The sequence below is a fragment of the Pleurodeles waltl genome, chromosome 11 (genome assembly GCF_031143425.1).
Source record: "Pleurodeles waltl isolate 20211129_DDA chromosome 11, aPleWal1.hap1.20221129, whole genome shotgun sequence".
Classification (NCBI taxonomy): Eukaryota; Metazoa; Chordata; class Amphibia; order Caudata; family Salamandridae; genus Pleurodeles; species Pleurodeles waltl.
In genome coordinates, this window is record NC_090450.1 from 3384973 (window position 1) to 3406404 (window position 21432).

At 43.1% G+C, this 21432-nt stretch overlaps 1 protein-coding gene across 4 annotated transcripts in view; it reads right to left on the reverse strand.

The window, feature by feature from the left end:
• LOC138265205 (probable cation-transporting ATPase 13A4) overlaps positions 1-21432 on the reverse strand; it is a 268240-nt gene that overhangs the window by 48948 nt on the left and 197860 nt on the right. For all 4 annotated transcript variants that reach the window (XM_069212753.1, XM_069212757.1, XM_069212754.1 and 1 more), the window contains 4 exons: positions 16581-16623; positions 12948-13057; positions 8246-8342; positions 423-495 (listed from right to left, as the gene is read on the reverse strand). In XM_069212753.1, the coding sequence (XP_069068854.1) occupies positions 423-495; positions 8246-8342; positions 12948-13057; positions 16581-16623 (323 nt within the window). The remainder of the gene's footprint in view (positions 1-422; positions 496-8245; positions 8343-12947; positions 13058-16580; positions 16624-21432) is intronic.

Below are 21432 nucleotides of genomic sequence, written 5' to 3' on the forward strand. Positions count from 1 at the left end.
TCCAAATTTAAAAGAGGTATCTTGTGCTGTAAGTGGCAGCTAAGGAACTGTAGCTAGAGGTGAGATATTTGAGACTGGTACTTGGTTTGATACAGATGTATAGGGTGTATGATTTTTACAAGATTTTATACATTATTTGGTGTGCAGGAAAAACATCAGTGTGGATGTATACATTTCCTGACATTTTAAACACTTGCTCTTTGCTATTGCTTGCAAAGAAGTGAATGACATGTATTTATATGTATCACCTCTTCATAAAACATTGTGGAAGTATCTCATCAATATGTGAACATATATTATTCCCTGTAATATTTCTCAAGCACATGAAGCACTTGTTTCCAGTGGCAAGTCACGTATTGCTTTCTAGCAGGACTACCTAGTTGCTGTTGAATTTAGTGCAACATACAATTTTTGAAGCTTACTTGTCAAGTAAGTAGCAAAGCCAATTCCCATATCTTGAGTGAGATATTGGTAATTTCCAAGGAGTCGAGTTTGCTAAAATAAGTAAAGAAAAGAATAAGATGGTCAACATAGCAATGCAATTAATACATGATTCAGTAAGGAAATATACAACAAGAATGCACTCAAGCCCAAATTAGAGTTTTATCATGACAACACGATCTGTCAAAATCATTATCACCTTTCCATCAGTATCACATGATGTTTACTAGTAGGTAATTCTTCATCAATTAGACCACAAGGCTGACCCCATGATTTCAGAGGAAGGGGCCTCATTCCATTACAAATAGCCAGAAACAGAATATAGGCTTGGTTGAACACTTCTACTACCAGTTTCTCTTCCCAACATCCAACACCCCTTTAAATCTATGTTCACTGAAAACTCTTGGTCTGGTTTACACAGTCATCATTGGCACACAAATCCCTAAACTACGCCTGCACCTAAAAAAGAAATATGATAAATCTCCACAGCAAAACACCTTAATTCCAACATAAAGAAAATGATCACACAAAGTAGGCCCAACGGATGAGCACCACACCAATAGTTCTAGGACACTTCCTTAGTATCTTCTGCAAGGATTAAAAGACTAAAAACCAGAACATAAAGCATTGAATAAATAATTCCATGTGCAAATTAGCACCTTATAAATGGCATGCTGTGCATTTGAATTGCAGGTGTTGGAGTCCGGCAATGAGGCTGTAATACTAAATGTGTAGCAGAGGCTGTGACGTAGCCGCTAGAAGCATAAACACTAACCTTATCAACGCAGAAGTTAATCTACAATACAAAATACTATTGTTCTTTAGAACAACTATTGTGTTATTCCAGGTGCAAAACTTTGTAACCCTGATCAGATGCAGTATAATAATAAAGAAGATGGTCGGGATGGGATAGTTAGACGGTTGATAAATTCATTATATTGATGGATGGAGAATGATTATTGTCATTACTTTTTGACTTTTTCCCAAAAAGCAACTCCAACATTTTAAACATATAACACTCTTCATTGAAGAGCTAGTTCCCAACCCTTTTGAAGAAAGTAGTTTTCAACCCAATCCTAACAAACTCAACTGATAATCCAAGGGCACAATGGTATCTTCTTTATCCACCTTTCGGCTTGCCTAAGACAGAGCAACTCCTTCCTGAAGCCTCAGTGGTATCACACAACTGTTTCACCTGTAAAGGGCAGGTGCCCACAAGACGTAGCACAGATTCTGGAGTTGAAAGCTATAGCTTACAAAACCTCAACGGTGATGGTGATTTGATTATCAGTTTCCAGGAAAGGTTGGAGCTTGCTGGAAGCTCTTCTCCAGAAGACTAGCACCAAAAAGCAGTGAAGGAGAGCAGAGCAGAATAGAGACAGAAATAAGGGGAAGAATTTTGAAGGAACAAAATTAGGCACATAAAAGGGACTGAAGTGATGAGCTACCCACTGAAGAATAGTATGGCTGCATTGTTAGCAGGTTTGGTATGCAACTCCTGCCTTGCACAGAGAAAGACAGGAAATAGAAAGCAGAAATAGTCACAACAGGTCTTAATGCTGGATTGAGAAACAGAAAAAATGGAAAAGATATTGTCCTCTTGAAATTGGTTAAGACAAAAATCAACATCTGCAAGTATTGGACCACCTGAGCTCAAGTGAAATTAGAAGGCTGTCTCTAAAAGACTTTCACAAGCCTTTAAGCAAATGATTGCCCTTTTTGTGCAATGGAGAGTCACGTGTGGCCAGTGACCTTCTGCTCTACTTCCACCTAGAAACGGTGTCACACTTGGGGTTGGCTGTGTCAAGGGAGACTCATTGTGCATGCATTGAGGCATCAAGAATTGATGAAGAGGAGGCACCATAAGAAAGTAAGTGCAGTGAAGCCGTGTGTTCCTGTAGGAAAGTACGCTCTTTCTTGGCATGGTTACCCTCTTTTTCTGCCTGATGTCACTGTGCTTGAATGTGTTCACAGGGATCCTGCTAACCAGGACCCCAGTGTTCATACTTTTCAAAAACACAGAATTTTACCCACAAATGGCATACTGGTGCCCCCTTATAAGTCCCTAGTATACGGTACCTAGGTACCCAGGGCATTGGGGTTCCAGGAGATCCATATGGGCTGCAGCATATATTTTGCCACCTATATGGGAGCCCATACAAAGGCTTCTGCAGGGCAGCCCTTGCAGCGTGCGTGAAAAGGTGCAAGTACCCTTTCACTGCCATTTTTCACTACACCAGGTCACTTGTAAGTCACCACTATGGTAAGCCTTCCAGCCCAGAAGGCGGGATGCAATTAACCTGTGTATGAGGGTACCCCTCCACCAGCAAAGGTGCTGCCATGAACTCCAGGCACATTTTCCTGGAGTTCGTGAGTCCGGGGACACCATTTTCTGCATGTACTGGACATAGGTCACTACCTATGTCCAGCTACCTAATGGTAACTTCAAACATAGCCATGTTTGGTATCAAACATGTTCAAATCCTACACAAAGGCTTTTGCAAGCATTGGTTGTATGATTCCATGCACTCTGACGGCTCCTTACATGACCCTCAGTATTGTCATTTATGCCTTCTGAGGGTTTTCAGGCAACCCAAGCTGCCGCCCCCTCCCAGACAGGTTTCTGCCCTCCTGTTGCTTGAAACTCTCAAGCTCAGGAAGGCAGAACAAAGGATTTCCTTTAGGAGAGGGGTGTTACACCCTCTTTTTTTGTAAATAGGTGTTACAGGCTTGGGAGGGGTAGCCTCCCCAAACAACTGGAAATGCCTTGAAGGGCACATTTGGTGCCCTCCTTTTATAATCCAGTCTGCACCGGTTCAGGGACCGCCAGTCCCTTCTGTGGCACAAAACTGGCTAAAGGAAAGGGGAGTGACCACTCCCCTGTCTATCACCCCCCCAGGGGTGGTGCTCAGAGCTCCTCCAGAGGGTCCCTGGGTTCTGCCATCTTGTTTCCATGGTTGGCAGGGAGCTCTGGGAGCATCTGAGTGGCCAGTGCCATTAGATGACGTCAGAGCCCTCTCCTCATAGGTGCTTACCTGGTTAGATGACTAATCCCCCTCTCAGGGGTATTTAGGGTCTCTCCTTTGGGTGGTTCCTCAGATTCAGATTGCAAGACTCCAGCAGGTTTCCTCTGCATCCTCCACTTTGACTTCTGACCAAAGAAACTGCATCTTGACTCTTCAGGACCCTACAAGCAGCAGCAAAGAAGGAAGACGCCTCCTGCAATATTGTATCTCCAGCTCCTTCCAGCAACTGCAACATCTCCCCAATTGTGCATTCTCTGAGGGCAGCCCGCCTTCAGCCTGCATCAGAAGAAAGGAGGAATCTTCCTTGGGGTGAGGGAGCCACTCCCTTGCTTCTGCAGGCACCAACTGCATCGACGACTGGAAGTGTGGATACCCTCACCTGTAGAGCTGCTTGGATCCTTCATCACAGGTCATGGACTGAAGTGGTCCCGATCGTCCTCTCTTCCAGCTGTTCCACTTTGATGGAGGTAAGAACTTGCCTACCCACGCATGACAGTTCCCCCGTGCACTGCGTCTTTTGCAGCTGCCAAGGCTTGTTGGCATTCTTCCTCCAAGTCCTTCATGCATCTTGTCGCTCCAGGCCCCAGCACTATATTGTGTGACGCACAGCTTCCTGAGTCGTTCTCCGGCGGCGTGGGAACCTCTGTCGTAGTGCTGCAGGGACCTCTTCTGCAACTTTCTTGTCCCTGTGCTGTGGGACTCCTGTGTGCACTGCCTGGTCTTCTGTGGGCTCCCTGAGTTGCTGAGGGCTCCCTCTGGCTCCCTCTCCTGGGCAGAGTCCACCTGGTCCCTCCTGGATCCGGGCAGCACCATTTTCTGCTAGCTGCGAGCTTTGCATGTGCCAAGGCTTGTTGGCGGACTCCGACGACGCAAATTTGACTGCAATCCTCCATCCACCATGGGACATCACTTGCACCCTTCAGGAACCCAACTTGGTCTTCTTGGGTGCAGTTCTGACTTCTCTTCTCCACCAGTGGTTCTCCTTTTGCACCTTCATCGGGATTAGCAGGGGCTCCTGTTCTTCCTGGACTCTTCTGTGCTTCTTGGACTTGGTACCCTTCTTCCACAGGTCTTCTTGTCCAGGAATCCACTGTCAATGTCTTGCAGTCTCTTCTGTGTTTTGCATAAATCTTCTTCTTCTTGATTCTGTGTATGTCTGGGTAGGTTATTGTGATTTACTCCTGCTTTCCTGGTCACTGGGGTGGGTTGTGGTAGTTACCTTTTGGCTTTCCTAGTACTCCCAGCTCCCCTCTACACACTACACTTGCCTAGCTGGGGGACTGACTTTCGCATTCCACTTTCTTAGTATATGGTTTGTGCTCCCTCTAGTTCCATTTCTAACTATTTAGATTTACACTATTTGCACTGTTTTCTAACTGTTTTATGCTATTTCTGCATACTAGTGTATATAATTTGTGTATTACTTACATCCTAAGGGAGTATCGTCTCTATGGTATATTTGGTATTTGTGTCATTAAAATAATGTACCTTTATTTTTGTAACACTGAGTGTTTTCCTTCATGTGTGTGAGTACTAAGTGTGACTACAGTTGTATTGCATGAGCTTTGCATGTCTCCTAGATAAGCCTTGGCTGCTCATCCACAGCTACCCCAGAGAGCCTGGCTTCTAGACACTGACTACACTACACTAATAAGGGATACCTGGACCTGGTATAAGGTGTAAGTGCCATAGGTACCTACGTAGGCTCTGACCTGCATCTTACCACTTTCCCTAGCTTCTCTGGATGACCATCAGGATAGAGCCTTACCTGCTTATTATTTCCAGTACACAAAGGTACTAGCTAGTAAGATTTTATCTGAATATGGCCCATCTACTAGTTGCCTGTCCATCTCATGCCCTCATGACAAAGATCTGATAGCTTCCCTTGTGATGCAAAAATGCCACAGTTGCACTTCTTGTTTTTTGCGATCTTTGCCGGGCCCCAAGAAAAATGTCCTTGGCCCCTATGCTTAGAACTTTAAATATTAGACTTTGTAGAACTATGTTATCTCCAGCTTCTTCAGGCTGAACTGTTAACACACAGTCTATAGGTTTATTTCAGCATCTATTAGGCTATGCAAAATTATGGGGAGATAATAAGCAATTTCGCAAAATGTTCTTAGGCTCCTTGGTAGCAACCAATTAGCATACCCTGCTTACTTCAGAGAACATACTGTTTGCACTAGGCACTTTCCTACAAATATTTTTTTCTGTTTGCTTATCTAATTGAAATGGGAGCTCATTTTAATGTTGTTGCGTTTCCTGTACTGGGAGTAACTGCCTTGATTTAATTATTTTGCCTAGTTTTGTGTGCTTTTATGGTTTTAGCACTGAATAAAGGTTTATACTACTATTGAGAAAGGATGGCTCCAATTCACAAAGGTAAACTTAAACGTTTGAACCTAAACTTAGGCCAAACGTCTACGTTTACAACTTTGGAGAATTCACAAAGTACATTTATGACTAGTATCTTTATGTCCACACTCAGAGTGGAGATCGCGGTCTAAGTTTAAGCCAAATGTCTAAGTTTAAGTTTGTGAATCAGGCAAGTGTGATATTGTACAAAATGATGGCAGCAGTGCACTGAATGTAGGGAGACTTACTCACTAGCCATTAAATCAGGCTCAAATAGTCAACTGGGCAATACCAGAGAAGACTTCAGAGATTCTAATCCATGGAAGACATTGCTGTGGGATAGAGTACTGAGCTTGCTTACCTACCTCAACACCATAATTCCTTTGCATGATGCCCCTGATATCTCATTACTAAAAAAACATGCTGAAATACAATGTCATTTTTAGGTGTAGAGGTAAGATTTCCCAAGGAGTAAGGACCCTTCCATCCCAATAAGGGGTATCATCTCATTCCCAATGGGGTGGTGAAGAAGGTACCACTTGTCTTGTTGACTTAGGGCCCATGTCAATTTTTCTATCCCACTATCTGTTTACTCAATAATTTCATAGCTATCATGCAGTGTTGTGCTCTACAAACTCTTTCGTAGCTGATATTCCTTAGGCAAGTCATGTTTTATTCTGTTTACCTTGCCTCACTCGACAGAGCCCTTTGCACACCAAGATTGGATGATGTTTCTTAGATCAAAATTAACAGCAACTTTTATAAGCTATTTTTCCACAAGCTAAGCAAAACATTGATTAGGTCTATATAACAATTTTTAACTAAAAGCCAGGGGAGGCTCCTTCACTATGGCGAAGGAGGGTCGCCCCACTGACTATGCCAGAAGCAGACAAATAAAACGCTAGGTCATTTTATTTGTTTGCTTCTGGCACAGCCAACAGTGCGGGGAGGGGTGGGGCTGGGCAATGGGAGGTGGGAGGAGGGATGAGGGGAGAGTGCACCTAAGTGTGAATGTGTGTTTGGCCGGCCATCTGAGTCCGGCCAAACACACATGCACACTTACATTTCTCCAGCTTGGATGTATACACAGCCAGGCGGGAGAAACTGCACAGGCCCCAGGGTTGTGTCTGAGTGGCAATCACTGCCACTCAGACTAATCCTGGCGCTTTCATGCAAGGTTTTACATGAAAGCAGCAGCAGGATTGCTGGGGAGCCTGTGCTGGTGTCCCAGCAGTGAACGCTAGGACACCAAAGGAAGAGGAGCACAAGGTGGCAGGTTGCTGCAGGAATGGAGGCAAGGTAAGTTCCCTTGCCTCTGTCCCCCTCCACCTCTGCCCCTTCCCTTGCATTATGCGGTGTCTGTTACTCCTAAAAGCAAGCACTGCAATGTATCTGTCTAGCTCAGTGGTTTCCAACCTTTTGACTTCTGTGGACCCCCACTTTATCATTACCGGAACCCAGGGACGCCCACTGAATCATTCATGGAATCCAGGGACCCCCCATTGAGTCATTACTGAAAGCTGGGGACCTAATCTGTTAATATTATTTAATTTTCTAAGTAGTCACGGATCCCTGAGGAGGCTTCGCAGACCACCAGGGTTCCCTGGACCACAGGTTGGGAACCACTGGTCTAGCTCACACACATTATTTTTGCCTTCAAAATATAGGCATAACTGGTTTACAGTGTAATGTTTGGCGTATCTTTTGCTGTTCTGAGAATTTGTTTCCAGGTTTTCTGCCCAATATTTTCTATTGGCTCATCTGCCTTTTCTGTTTACTTCAGTTTTGCTCTATAATCAAAAATCCCTTAATTTTGTTCACTCCAAAATATATTCCACAAGGTTTCCAGCTTTATTAGCCAAACATCTTGCCATTCTTTGTTACAGAGAGTTACTCTTTACGACTTGTAGATGAGGAACTGACTTTGTTCACTGCAAACCCAAATATGGGTAAGTACAAACTATTTCATGATCCTAATTGTTGATCTGGCAACATGTACTTTTTCCTCTATTTTCAACCAGACATTGTCATCATAATTTGAGTTTCTTTCATCCACAGCTCTTTATGTTTTACTTTAATTCTTTGGTGTCATATGGGCTCACAGACTCTACTCATTGTATTCACACAGATCCCTCAAGAAGTGCATTATTTCAAATGCAAATTAATTCACCAATAAAGCTTACCTGTGATTAAAGTAGGGCACAGAAGACAACACAAAATGGCATGTTTGTCGGTATGAAAATTGTGACACACAATTAAACAGAAGAATCAATCAATAAATGAATTAATGACCAAAAATCAAAGTGCTGCATATCTATTAAGTATTCAAAATTATTAATAAAATGTGTGACTTTGAGAATGTATTTTTTTTTTGTACTGATGGATTTGTTCAACTCAGGATTAGTCGCAATTTTTATCCTTACCCAGAAAAGCAGAAGGGCACAGTTGACAGCAGTTACGCAAGTGAAGATGATGTACTTGAAGACACAGAAGGAGGAGACAAGAGCACAACGTCCTTCCCTGTAAGTAACAAGCAAAGACTGGGACAAACCTCTCACAGCGCCTTCTAACAATTTTATTTAAACATGTTTATTTGTTTAAATCAAAGGACAGTTACAGTAAAAATAACCATCAATGGAATGTTAAAGAAAATATTACATATTACATATCCCCACAAACATCATCTCCATAAATACTGCCCATGTCCACCACAATCACCCTTTTATAATTGAGCAAAAACCAAATGGACTGGTCTAAAGCACTTCATTACTCATGTATCAGTGTTCATTCTAGATCACCTCACAGAGGCAAATCAAATCAATGTGAGAAGAATTGCAAGGACGGTTATCTTACCCTTGTGCTCTGTAATGGGGAACTGCTTCTTACCCCATTTACTTTGAAAAGTATGCATGAAGGTTGTGAAAGTGACTCTTAATTGAGTTTGTAACTTGTTCCATAGGCACCTGATTCTGGACTCTCAGCTACATGTTAAATGTGGAGACTTCATCTGTGCCCCAAGAGGTCACAATGTCTAGTTTTATACCCACTGAAAGCTATCTTGAGTCCACCAATAGAATGTAATATGGGTCATTTCTTGTTTTGGAAACACTGTATCTCTTTTAGTAATGCTCCAACCACCTCCCAAATATTCTAATTTTTAATTCATTTAATTTGTTTTTACAATATATGAAACATTGACTTCTTTAATCCACATCACCTCCAAACAGTCATTATGTTCAATAAATACATTATCATCCTTGTCGGCTAGTAGAACCAAGTAGAACCACCTTAGATGGTTTTTAACTAGAATTCTCCACCTGAAAGGGCTGCACCTGCCCTCACACAATGCAGTCTCCATCCCCCTGGTGTGTGTCTGGGGACTGGCCTGGGCAAGGCTGGATTTCACAAACAAGAGAGTCTTTCCTTTGAAGTAAGCCTACTTCAAAGGCCAAAATGGGTATAAGAAGAGCACCGAAAACCACAGACAGAATTGTGCTCTATCTTAGTCCTTTCTGGACATCAAGAGGAGCCTCTGCCTGGAGAAGAGCTGAGGAGAAGTACTGCCCTGCCTGTGACTGTGCTTTGAGCGCTATCCTGCAGTTCCTGCTTTTGCCTGTGCAAGAGGACAAAGACTGGACTTTGTTGTGTATTCCTGCTTGTGAAGAAATCTCCAAGGGCTTGTCCAGAGCTTGCCTCCTGCTGTTGAAGTCTCAGGTCTATCCAAGACTTCTCCTGTCAGCACCTGGACTCTCCGCTGAGACTCCTGCCCTGCCAAGTGGTGCCCTATCCAGTACCTGGGGCGTTGGAACGTGAAGCTGGCAGACCGGGGTGCGGAGAAAATATTGACACACCTTCCGAGATGTGGCTGAGAAATGCACCGCCGGCTTCGCAGCAGAAATCGACTCTCCACCAGCATCGCGGCTGGAAAATCGATGCATGCAGCTGGAGAAACGACATGCAACACCCGCTGACGGAGGCTGATAATGCTGCAACCCACATTGCGCAGGTTTGCTGATACTGTGCAGCTGCATTTTTGACGCAAACCTTGCTGGGCACGGAAAAAAGGCGCAACACCTGTCCGGACCCTAGTGCTTGCCTGCATCGATGCATCGATCTCCTGCGAAGAGGAAAAATGATGCACACCGACCCAACCGGAGAAGGAGGAATGGTGCATGGTTGCGCATCGCCCGTGCATGTTATTTTGACGTTACCTAGGTACTTTTCAAAGCTAGCAGTGTTTTTACTGTTTACTAAAGGATTTAAGACTCTTTTACTCTGAAAATAAATAACTTGACTTGTGTCTGTTGTATTTTTGTTGTTTTGCTCTTGTTTTGTTTAGATAAATATTTCCTATTTTTCTAACTCTGTGTTGTGTCATTTTGTAGTGTTTTCACTGAGTTACTGTGTGTGTTGGTACAAATACTTTACACCTAGACTCTGAAGTTAAGCCTGCCTCCTTGTGGTAAGCTACCAAGGGGGTGAGCAGGGGTTAACTGAGAGTGATTCTCCTTTATTTACCCTGATTCTGACTAGAGTGAAGGTCCTTGCTTGGACAGGGTGTAACCTGACTGTCAACCAAAGACCCCATTTCTAACATGTGTGTCATGCATGGACAACGCAAGTCCTCACTAAATCTAGTCATGATAACTGAAATAAAGGAATTCAGGGCACTGCTCAAAATCACATCCTATCTTCACCACCCACTAGCATTCCCACAGTGTTTCACAACTTTCCATCTTGACTGGACTCTTCAAGAGTGCTTTAGCTGCTGAATAATCATTAACATACGATTCTTTTGACCACCCTGGTTCAAGGTTGTGCGTGTGTCTAATGGACTCACTTGACATTCTCCTGCTGATTGACGTCTTTCAATTGTGCTCTATCTTAGTCCTTTCTGGATGTTATGTTTTACAGATACTGTTGCAGCAATATGTGCATTCTATCTAATTGAATTGGGGTGCATTGATATTTAAAAAGGTCACAACAGGAATGTTAGTTCTTACTTGTCTCAAAATAATGGTGAAAGGAGGACAGAATTCTGCACATGAGATCGGATTCAACACTTTTCATACCTAGCTGAGGTCTATTAGTTCCTCAATGGATACCACAGAGTTCAATCTTCAATGATTTGTCTTATATAAACAATTCACACTGTTAGGTAGGATATATGTTCAATTATGCTGTCCTTTTGATTATGATAATACTGGATAGAACATTGTAGTCATTGATTGCATAGGTACCACTAAAATATCACATTTTGGCAATACAAAGCTGGCTGATGTAGTCATGGTTGTAATATTAAGCCCGTGGAGTAGATTCTATTTAAATAATACAATCCGGACGTCTTGCTGTATAGAAATATTATGGGAGAAAAATAATTGAATGTGTCAAAAAGGGTGATGAGTGACTATAAAATAGTCCCTGATGCATTACAATAGAAGCAATTCCTATAAAATGGAATGATACATGTAACACCCAGTAGCATGCAGTGAGTTTGAATACTTCTTGAGCCAGAGCCAAAAGGCCAATCAGGTATTTCATAAGTAATTGGTAAAATTGGGTTCACAGGCAGCTGCACTTCCAAGCCAGACCTGGAAAGTATGATTTTCTACTTTTGCTTTGGGATGTGAATTTCACCTATTAGTAAACTGACCCTGGACCAATACCTAGATTGATGCTTGCTGCTCAAAGTGATGGCACTGAAGTTTATGCAGCACAATAATATGCCCACTCCTAAAATATTTGAAAGTTCCTTCAGCTTAGTTTAAGAGGCAGCGATGAGCTGTATGTGTCAGATACTAAACAGAATGCACAGGTTCTAAGAGTATATTGTTATGCTGTCCACAATAGATGTGTCCCATGTTATCATTTGTGCACAAATACAAAAAATAATTGCTGTTGTTTTTTGTAGGAAATACCATAACCGGAAGGTATGCCTTGTGTGGAACACTTCCAGACCGGAAGGTATGCCTTGTGTGGAACACTTCCAGACCAGAAGGTATGCCTTGTGTGGAACACTTCCAGACTAAATGCAGATTCAGGTTCAAGATGTTTTTGAATTTTGTCAGATGACCTCAAGACCAGGAGCAGTACAAATGATCAGTCAGTTTGAGTAAAAAAAGAAAAAACATGGCCAGGTTTATCATAGTATTGTATTGCTCTTGCATCACACATGAAATAATAAAGTCTTATTTATCAAGCCACGCAAGGCACCTTGCATGGCCCTGTGGTGTGTGGTAAATCTGGAGTAACTCAAGGCAGCCCAAGTCACTACCTTGCGATACTATGTTTTGGGAAGGCATTCCATGGGTGGAGCAAGGGTGTTCCCGTGCATCCACACATGTATTTTGGTATAATTCCAGATTTAACAATACTGGGGAGGCACAAATTGGATAAATATAATTTGTCCTTTTTGTTTACTCTTCCTAAATGTGTATTGCATTATGTAGCATACTTGGAAAGAAGAAAATGTTTCAGAGGATTGTGTCCCTTTCTGCACAAAAACAGTACTGTCTGCAATGATGGGACCTTTCACCAGTTCACAAGGGTGCCTACACTATGCTAGGCTGCCTGACGAGCTCCAGCACAGAAAGAGAGGAGGAATATGCCATATAATAGTAAATGTGGCACATTCCTACCCTTCCTCTTTCACGCAGCACAGCAAGTTGTCTTGTGTTCTATGGCAGCATGATAAATCTGGCCCATATATTTAAACATTTCAACAGTATTCAAGCAATCTGAAGAAATGTGGCCCATATTTTAGCAGTAAATCAGTGATTACTCATTTGCAGTGTATATTAGTTGAGATGTACACCTGAATACAGTGTTTCATATGAAAGGGATACAGTTTGGGAATCTCTTATGTTAAAGATACATTAGACCCACACATTAAATGTGCGGTATATATGGAAATAAGTATCATCTCATCCACTGCCATACCTTATAAGGATAATGCAAGTTACTGATGATTTCCATGACCAAGTAGATCCAAAGGCCAAGTACTCTTATAATATCATGAAACTCAGTCACTTGTAATATCCAGTATGACTGACTGGGATTTTATCCCACATATAATGAGCACCCATATAGAGAGTACTTTAATTGATAATAGATTGCCAAACTTACTTGATTAACTTTGGGACACACTGAATGTTGGGAGTTTTAGAAGTGAACGGTGAGGCCACTGATGCCTCCTGCTCCGACAGAGAGATTCCAGCATGGGCCATTTTCAAGGCCTGCAAAAAAAAAAAAACACATTTGCTTTTGAGGAACCTATCTAAAGTCTACAAAAACAACTTGTAGAGGATAGGCATCATCCATTTTCTACTCATTGTTTTCAGTAATTTCTAAATCATTGTATACCTTCCAATGCTAGCAAATATGCTGGAAAAAACTGTCACTTGGAGTTCTGCCACCTGCGTGGGACTGAAGCTGCACCCATTCTCTCATAGTGCATCGAAAAACATATTGGGTAACTAAACAAACCAATACTAGGCCTCCTTACATCTTTACCATCTTCCATGCACCCAATGGAATTCTCCCATTTGAATGACTGCTGTGAGATGCTCAGAAGTATTGTGTAGCTCAGAGTTGGTTCTAATTTGTTTCAATCAACATCACCGTCGATGATGCTGGCAGCTGTTTCCTCCTCCTCAGCCCCACGTGTTTGGTGGATTCCTTAGGGACCCAATTATTCTGCTACTGTTCATCCTCAGATCCAATTTTATAGGCATTGTGTGTGTATGTGACCTTCCGCAGGATTGGCCAGGTCGGTAAAATACACCAAGCTAAAGAATACCACAGTTGCACTTGGACCCAATCTGCATCTAATTTATTTTCCTCAGAAGTCTTCAACCGAGGGCAATAGGAGTCTCCACACAAGGGCTTCTATTGTCCTTGTTTTGATGCGTTCCTGTTGAAGCACTAGGCCCAACCACACAAGAGGGGCAGCATTTGTATTGGGACAGGTGAGGAAATGCCGGATGGTAAGAAGTTTGGGTACATTCCAAAAGTTTCCATCACTTCCTGTACATTTCTAGTATACCTTTATGGTTTAAAACCAACTTAAATGCAGAAAAACATAAATAAATCAAGCTAACATTTAATGGCATACTAAACAGCTAGTGGCATGTTAAACAGAGTATTCAGGTGCGTACTAAATAAGGGTGCAACCCAGTAGTGCAGATAAAATCTGACCTTTATGAGGGCAACACACAAGATGCGTGCACACAAAACACAACACAGACACAACTCTGAGAAGGCCCAGAGGGGCAGTTATGGAGATGTCATACAGCACAGAGGGGCTGGCAGGTGCCACATGGCGAGGCTTACCATATTAGGTGGGAGACACTGGCCTAATGCTAGCAGCAGAGAAATGTTCATTGGCATAAAGAGAAAACTGGGGAAGAGAATCAATATTAGATACTCAAAAGAGTAAAGTGATGTGCAAAACTTGGGTGCAGATAATCAGTACTTACGGGGAGGAGGAGTGTGATGTGCCCAAGACCAATCCCGTCCACAGCCACAGGGGGTAAGGTGGGCTGTCTTAGGAAGGCTCCATGAGGCCCTCAATGCATGCCAGGTGTGGCAGTGGTGGATGACTAGAATGTCACAGTGGTGTACAACCAAGGATAAGCACCATCTTGGTAGTCACGTGTAAACAAAGAGGAGTAAACTGCACCCTCTGAGTGACTGAAGTAGACCATGAAGCAAATGTAAGAGAGGTTGACAGGGATCCAAATGAGAAAGGAGCAAGTGTGGGCACCTAGACTAAAAACTTACTCCCAATCAAGAGGAAGCAGAAAGCTAAGACGTGGTGGTACCATACATAGATGACCGCCATCTTGAAGTTGTGTATGTGAAAATAAAGATGGGGATACCATCAAAGTAACTAAGAAGGGCCTCGAAGCACATGATTAGAGATCAGACTGAAAACAATAGGACAATAAAAACAATAGGACAATAAAAGGCAAGCACCATATTCAGGCTTCTTTGAAGATATATGCCATAATGATGTAACTATGGGAGCCATTTCCTAATGGGCAGTTCTCCAACAGGGGCAATTATTGAGTACTGGATTGGAAGAGGGTACCAACTACAACTATGGGCATCAATTGGGAACCTGGCAAGGTTCCCAGAAGGGTTAACTTCCAGGAAGGTGGTCCAGGCAGATCATGGGACCACCAGAACTAAGATGACAAATGATCAGAGTGCTACAAAGCCAGAAAGAGAGGTGTGAAAGAGGACTAGCCTCGCACAAAAAGAGGGTACAATGGAGGGGGCTAGCTGCAGCTGATTCAACTGCCCCATCATAACAATGCCACATATGATCAATATGGTCCTGCAAGTGACCCTGGCCCTAGCACTGTGCTGCACAAAACTACTAAATCTATACCATTACCCAACATAGGTGTGTAGGAGGGGCACCCATTAGCTAGATGATAGACGACAAATATGGGTAGATGAAAAGGGCTCCTTTCCTTCTGTTGGCATCTCATCAAGTAAGCACAGATCCCTGCTGTGTGGGGAATCATACAGAGGATTTAAAAAAAACTCAAGTGGTCAATTTACCCCATGCTGACGACTTTCTCCATGACTTTAGCTGGGAAGGGTAGAAGCAAGATGGGTTGCTAGTTTCTGAGCTCTTCAGGGTCTGCCACATGTTTTGTCAGGAGAGCTTTGACCTATGCATGTTTCCAGTGGCCTGGGAAGGTCATATTTTAGATGGAGGTAATGCTGATAGTGGTGAGCTTAGAGCTGACCAGGGTTCCGCCTAGGTTATAGATAGGTAGGGGCTGGGTTGGTTAGGGTTGTTGACTGGCCTGATTTTGTGATTTTGGCGTTGTCCATGGTGAGGCTGGTCCAGTCTGACAGGTGATGGTCCTCTTCAGTGGTGTTAGGTAGTTGGCAATGAGGGTTGAAGTTGCTGTATATCTTCAAGATTTTGTAGTGAAATGAGTCAAAGAGGGTTCTGCAAAGTTTCTGTAATGGAGTGATTGTGTTGGTGGCAGTTGTGGGGTTGTGGAATTCTTTAATGATAGTTAGGAATGTTCTTACACTTAGTATTGCTTTCCAATCTCAGTGCTATGGCTGTTTTCTTGGCTTATTGTGTAATGTAGTATACACATTAATGCTTTGTTTTAATGTCATACATTCTTTAATGTGGATTTTTTTTTATTAGAAGCAGTTCAGAATTTGAGTGCACAGCTGGTGTCTCTCACCGCTGTCTTCCAGACCTCCTTTGCCACAGTACCCCACTACAATACCTCCCCCCATTTAGCCACCCTGATACTCAGGTGTAAACAGAATAGAGTCTGTTGAAAGGCGGACTATGAGAGGTACTGTTCCTGAGACCACAGGGTCCTGGAAAAGATGTGGTTGGGAGGAAAAGGCTTGCATTGACAAAAGAGGTATAGTTGCCTCCGACAGTGTAGGGTCAAATATTGGTTTATGAAGGGAACAATCATTGAAGGGGCAAGATTAAAGGTAGAGCATATCTCTAAAGTATGCCCAGCCACTTCTGACGTTTTCAATGGGGGGGACATCACTAATTTGTCCTCTGACTACAAAATGTCCTATATGTTTGAACCCTGAGCACTGACCCTTAAGAGGCAGTCTGGTACCCAATCTCAATTGTGCCCTAGATCAATTGCCTTTACTTTGTGGAGATGGAGCACTGTTGTGGCACATTTAAGCTTTGTTGGAGTTCTGAATAATGGTCAAATTAGACAAAAGAAATATGCATGCACTTATACTCACCCCACAATCATTAGCTCCATCTCCACACATTCCTACATAGTAACTGAAACACAAAATAACATTTTCGCAATTTTATATTATTACAAGTGTTTATTTACCTAATGATAATGCAGTTAGGTTTAAACAGATGAAACAATGCTTTTCACTTTAGCTTCTTAATGAATCAGGAGGTGGGTCCAATGTACAAAGACCCTAACACAAACCAGGATGTGCTATTTTTACACCAAGTAGTTTGCTAAAGAATATGCAATTAGCAAAGCAACATGTGCATATAGTTTGTATCAAAAATGAATATTACTGACCGGCAGGAAAACAACCTACATAATAAGTATGACTTAGGGAGCATACAATGTGTAAACACTTGATAAAAGCTGGAAATGTAGGGATAGTGCCTGCAAGAGAGAGGAGACCTGTCTATTTCATTTGCTTTCCTACACAGAAACATGTATTCTTAATGCACTCATATCCATTTAAGGTGCTGCATGAATTAGAATGTTTCTCATTTCGGGAAGCACTCAGGAGGACCAATGCCTGCTCCCTCCAAGTCTCCTCCATCTAAGGATGTCCAACTTGATTCTCAAGGGGAGCTGACTTATGGGGACAGCTAACCCTTTTCAAATCAAATACCACTCCCTTTGAGGTGTCACAATCTGAATAATGGCTTGCCACCACATTTGTGGTTACAGAGCATTGATATATTCCTTTACAAGTCCCAAATAGGAAGGAGGTGCCCCCTTCGAAGCACTTGGGATCTTCAATTTGTATTGGATCTTTCTTCCCCAGACTGAAAGTCTTTTCTGATTAGAAACAAGGGGTTTTGTACCATAGAAAACACTTTTCTGCACACCCAGGTCCTGTGATTTTGCCAATTGCAGGTTTTACAACCACACATTGGTTTTGTTCACCAGGAAAGCCCAGAAGCTAAAAATGTGTAAAGTCTTAGGGCCTGATTTAGACCTGGGCGGAAGGGTTACTCCATCACAAAGGTGACATATATCCTGTCTGCCGATTGTAAATCCCATTTTATTTTAATGTATTTAGATTTCAGTGAACGGGATAGCCGTCACTGTTGTGATGGAGTAACCCCTCCACCAAGATCTGAATCAGGTCCTCAGTTGTTGAAATTAAAATTAACATTTGTAAAGTTACAGGAGAGAGAAAATGGCCAGTAAAACTCCCCAAAAAGTTTTGCTTTAAATAAAGTTTCTTTATACTTTATGGCAGCTTCCCTGATATCTGCAGCCATCCATCGGATAACATTTCAATAATCTAGCTCTCACCCATCTAGCTTCTCATAGAGTTGAGAAGTCTATGCAAATGATCTTGCATTGTTTCTAAGGCCCTAATTTAGATTACCCTAGGTGCCTATCTGAAAAACTGGTAGTTAGACCATGCAGACTCCAGAGCAGAGACTCCTTAACTAGAACCCTCAACCAACCTTTCTCAGGGAGATGTCCTAGAATCTTAAACACCACCCACCATCTGCCCATGATAAAAACAATGATACTTCCACCACATTAGGCTTATAATAAGTTCAATACTTTGCTGACTGGTAAATCAGGGCCAGGTTTACTCCATGGTGTGTTAATTGCGCCTTTGCTCTCTATAAAGCGCTCTGCTGTCCTTGTGGGTCTCATTCTTCACTCTGTATAAAGCTGCAGATATATAAAATAAATATCCTAAACTCAATCTACTGAGGGAAAGTAAAATGTGTCTAATAAGCATGTCTATGTTTTAGACTAAAACCAAGCATTTGCTTAACATGCCTCATTGCAAGCAACCAGAGTCACTGTTCTGCTTTGCATCATCTGCACATCCTGTCCAAGATGGGTGGATCTAACAATCTATACCCTGATCCTTCTCTTAGCTCATACTAGCTCCTCCTCTTGGGGCTGCATTTGCCACGTGACTGAATAGCGGCATACAGCCATGCTCGATTTAGCACACAACAGAGGCATGTCTGTACACAAACATTCTTTTGATGCACACAGTGACAAAGAACTTGGGACAACATTGCTGATGACCATGTCAACCATATTGGGTGATCTCAGCAGTTTCTGTTCTGCCTCCAGCACTCAGAGACCCACAGCAGTGTGTGGGTGCTTACGACTTGGAAGGTGGTGCAACATGAAACAAAGTGGTGCAAACAGCAAAAATCCAAACACTGACAAGGGTGCAGTGATAAATGAATCTGTGTTAGCAGCAAGGTGATATCATTATTGTAGCTGAATGTTTGGACTTAATAATCACATTTCTCTCCTCTTTCTTGAATATGTTGCAGAAAGCAAGCGTCCTGATGACCGTGGCATGGAGTGCCACGCTTTTGCAATGCTTTCTGAGAAAGACTGTTTGAGGTCTTCTCCTAGTTAAATATTGGTATTTTAAGTTGTGGATTGTCTTTGCTCCTAAGAAAGTGATGACAGGTCAGGTTTTATGCAAGATATTTGAGAGTTTCCAGAAACACAAGTTTGTGTGTGAGGCATGCTATGATGTAGAGGTCCCAAGGTTCTTTTGAGAGCCACCTAAGAGTAGGCAACACCAGGTCCATTGTTCAAACTTTCTGGCTTCCTTTGCCAACCTGGCAGAGTCATGAATGGTTGCTTGGAGAAGAGCTAGGCGCAGTGTAGGAATACCGGTAAGACAAGTTACAACAGCCAAGAGATGAAGAGAGATTAGAGAACCAGTTGGACTCAGGTACTGGGTTTAAAGTTTGAGGTGGAATCAGACTCCTCTTGCTATTGTGTTGTTTGCATGTATCTTAAGGCTCTTCCACAGACCTAATATTACACTACTAGGAAGCTACTGTGCACCTCAGTCCTGAATGTCACCAAACCCTACTATTCCACCTGTGGGAACCTGCATCAGAGGTTTGTGATATAGTGATTTGGTGTGTGCAAAATACACTTCACTTTGTAAACATTCTGTAAAATTGTGCATATTTACGGACACATTTGGCATGTGACTACTTTAGGAGAAAATGTTTCTTTGCTCTTACTTCACATTTACCCCAAAACATTTTCTGTTTAAACTAGTATTCCATGAGAGAACATTAGTAATAGTAATAACACTCATAATGCCATGATAGTTTGCTCGTGAAACAAACATTTCACACTGGCTTAACACGTGCAGCTTTGCCAGTGCTCCTCAAGCTGAAACAGAGATTGATATTTAATGTTTGGAAACATGCACCAATCTTGCAGAGACCTCGCATCTCTAGCACTTCCTGTTGTTCCAGTACAGTGAACTGAACACATCTGCAATGCAGACGTTGTTCACCAAAGTTTGGATCTTTTTTGTTTCATAATTTGTAAATGATTTCCTTTTAAGCTGTGCTTGTGAGACCTCTTGCAGAACAACAGGGTGCTCAGGTCGTCATCAGAAGATCTAAGCCTACCTGGTCCACTAGGCTTCCTGAGGCCACACATCATGGTTTGCTAGGAAAGTGAGGTCACCCTCCAAGGTCCACTAGGCTGCCTGAGGCCACACTCCATGGTCCAATAGGATTCTGAGGTCACCCTCCAAGGTCCACTAGGCTGCCTGAGGCCACACTTCATGGTTCGCTGGGAAAGTGAGGTCACCCTCCCTGGTCTACTAGGCTGCCTGAGGCTACACTTCATGGTTCGCTAGGAAAGTGAGGTCACCCTCCAAGGTCCACTAGGCTGCCTGAGGCCACACTCCATGGTCCAATAGGATTCTGAGGTCACCCTCCAAGGTCTACTAGGCTGCCTGAGGCCACACTTCATGGTTCGCTAGGAAAGTGAGGTCACCCTCCAAGGTCCACTAGGCTGCCTGAGGACACATGTCATGGTCCAATAGGATTCTGAGGTCACCCTTCCTGGTCTACTAGGCTGCCCAAGGTCATTGCCCCTGGTCCATGTGGCATGGCTAAACAGATATGCCCAGATGAATTAATCAACAAATAGAAGGCACGCGCACCCATTCAAGGTAGGAAGCACAGTGCCACAGCTCTGGTCGGAAGAAAACATGGTGCGTTTCAGAACTCATGTGGGATACAAACTAAGAGACAGAAAATGCATCTGCACCTGTCAGGAGGCCTATAAAGGAGTTCCCAGCAGTGTGCTTTGGATGTTAATATGGTGGCTAGCTTGTAATGGAAACACTCCAACCACAGCAGTGACTCTCTGGTTGGGAATGACAATCATGCCTGGTGCACTGCTTCACTACGAGGAAAATGCGGATTGGACCATGTGTGGCAGGAGCCCTTGGGCCCTTGGTGGGACAGGAGACGTGGCACCTCAATGATGGAGCAAGTGATGGCGCTGGTGTGCAGCACCGACACCCCTAAGTTGTCATGTCCTCACACAGGTGACAGGTGGGACCAAAGGTCAGCAGATTACAGTTCAAGGTGCGTTCACAGCAGGTGAATGTACTGTCCATGCACTGCAAAGGAAGCACTCTTCATCCAGGCCAATTGACACACCTAGTAGCCAATCACTAACAGAGTGAAGTGCTGCCCCCTCCTGATCCAAAGTGTGGATGACACCGATTTAAGCAAAGGCGGCCCCAGGCAAACTCTTGGCTGAAGGGGGCTGCCCCAAATGGCCGGCTATGAGTTTAGTCTCAAAAGCAGAAAAATGACGAATTACTCACAGAGTTTGACAGCTGGCCTGAATGAGGCACAATCACACTGAGGGGGTGATTAAAACTACAAAGTGTGTGATTAATTTTTATTTGTGTAATGTCCCGGGGTTTCGAGAGTTGCATCATAGTTTGTAAGGACACCGAATCCTGAGTTTATGTTTCCACTTTATTAAACAGATTTCGCTGTAACTAGTGCTCAGCGTGGTACCTACCTTTGCAATGAGGACAAAGGCCGTTGCCATGGCAGCCA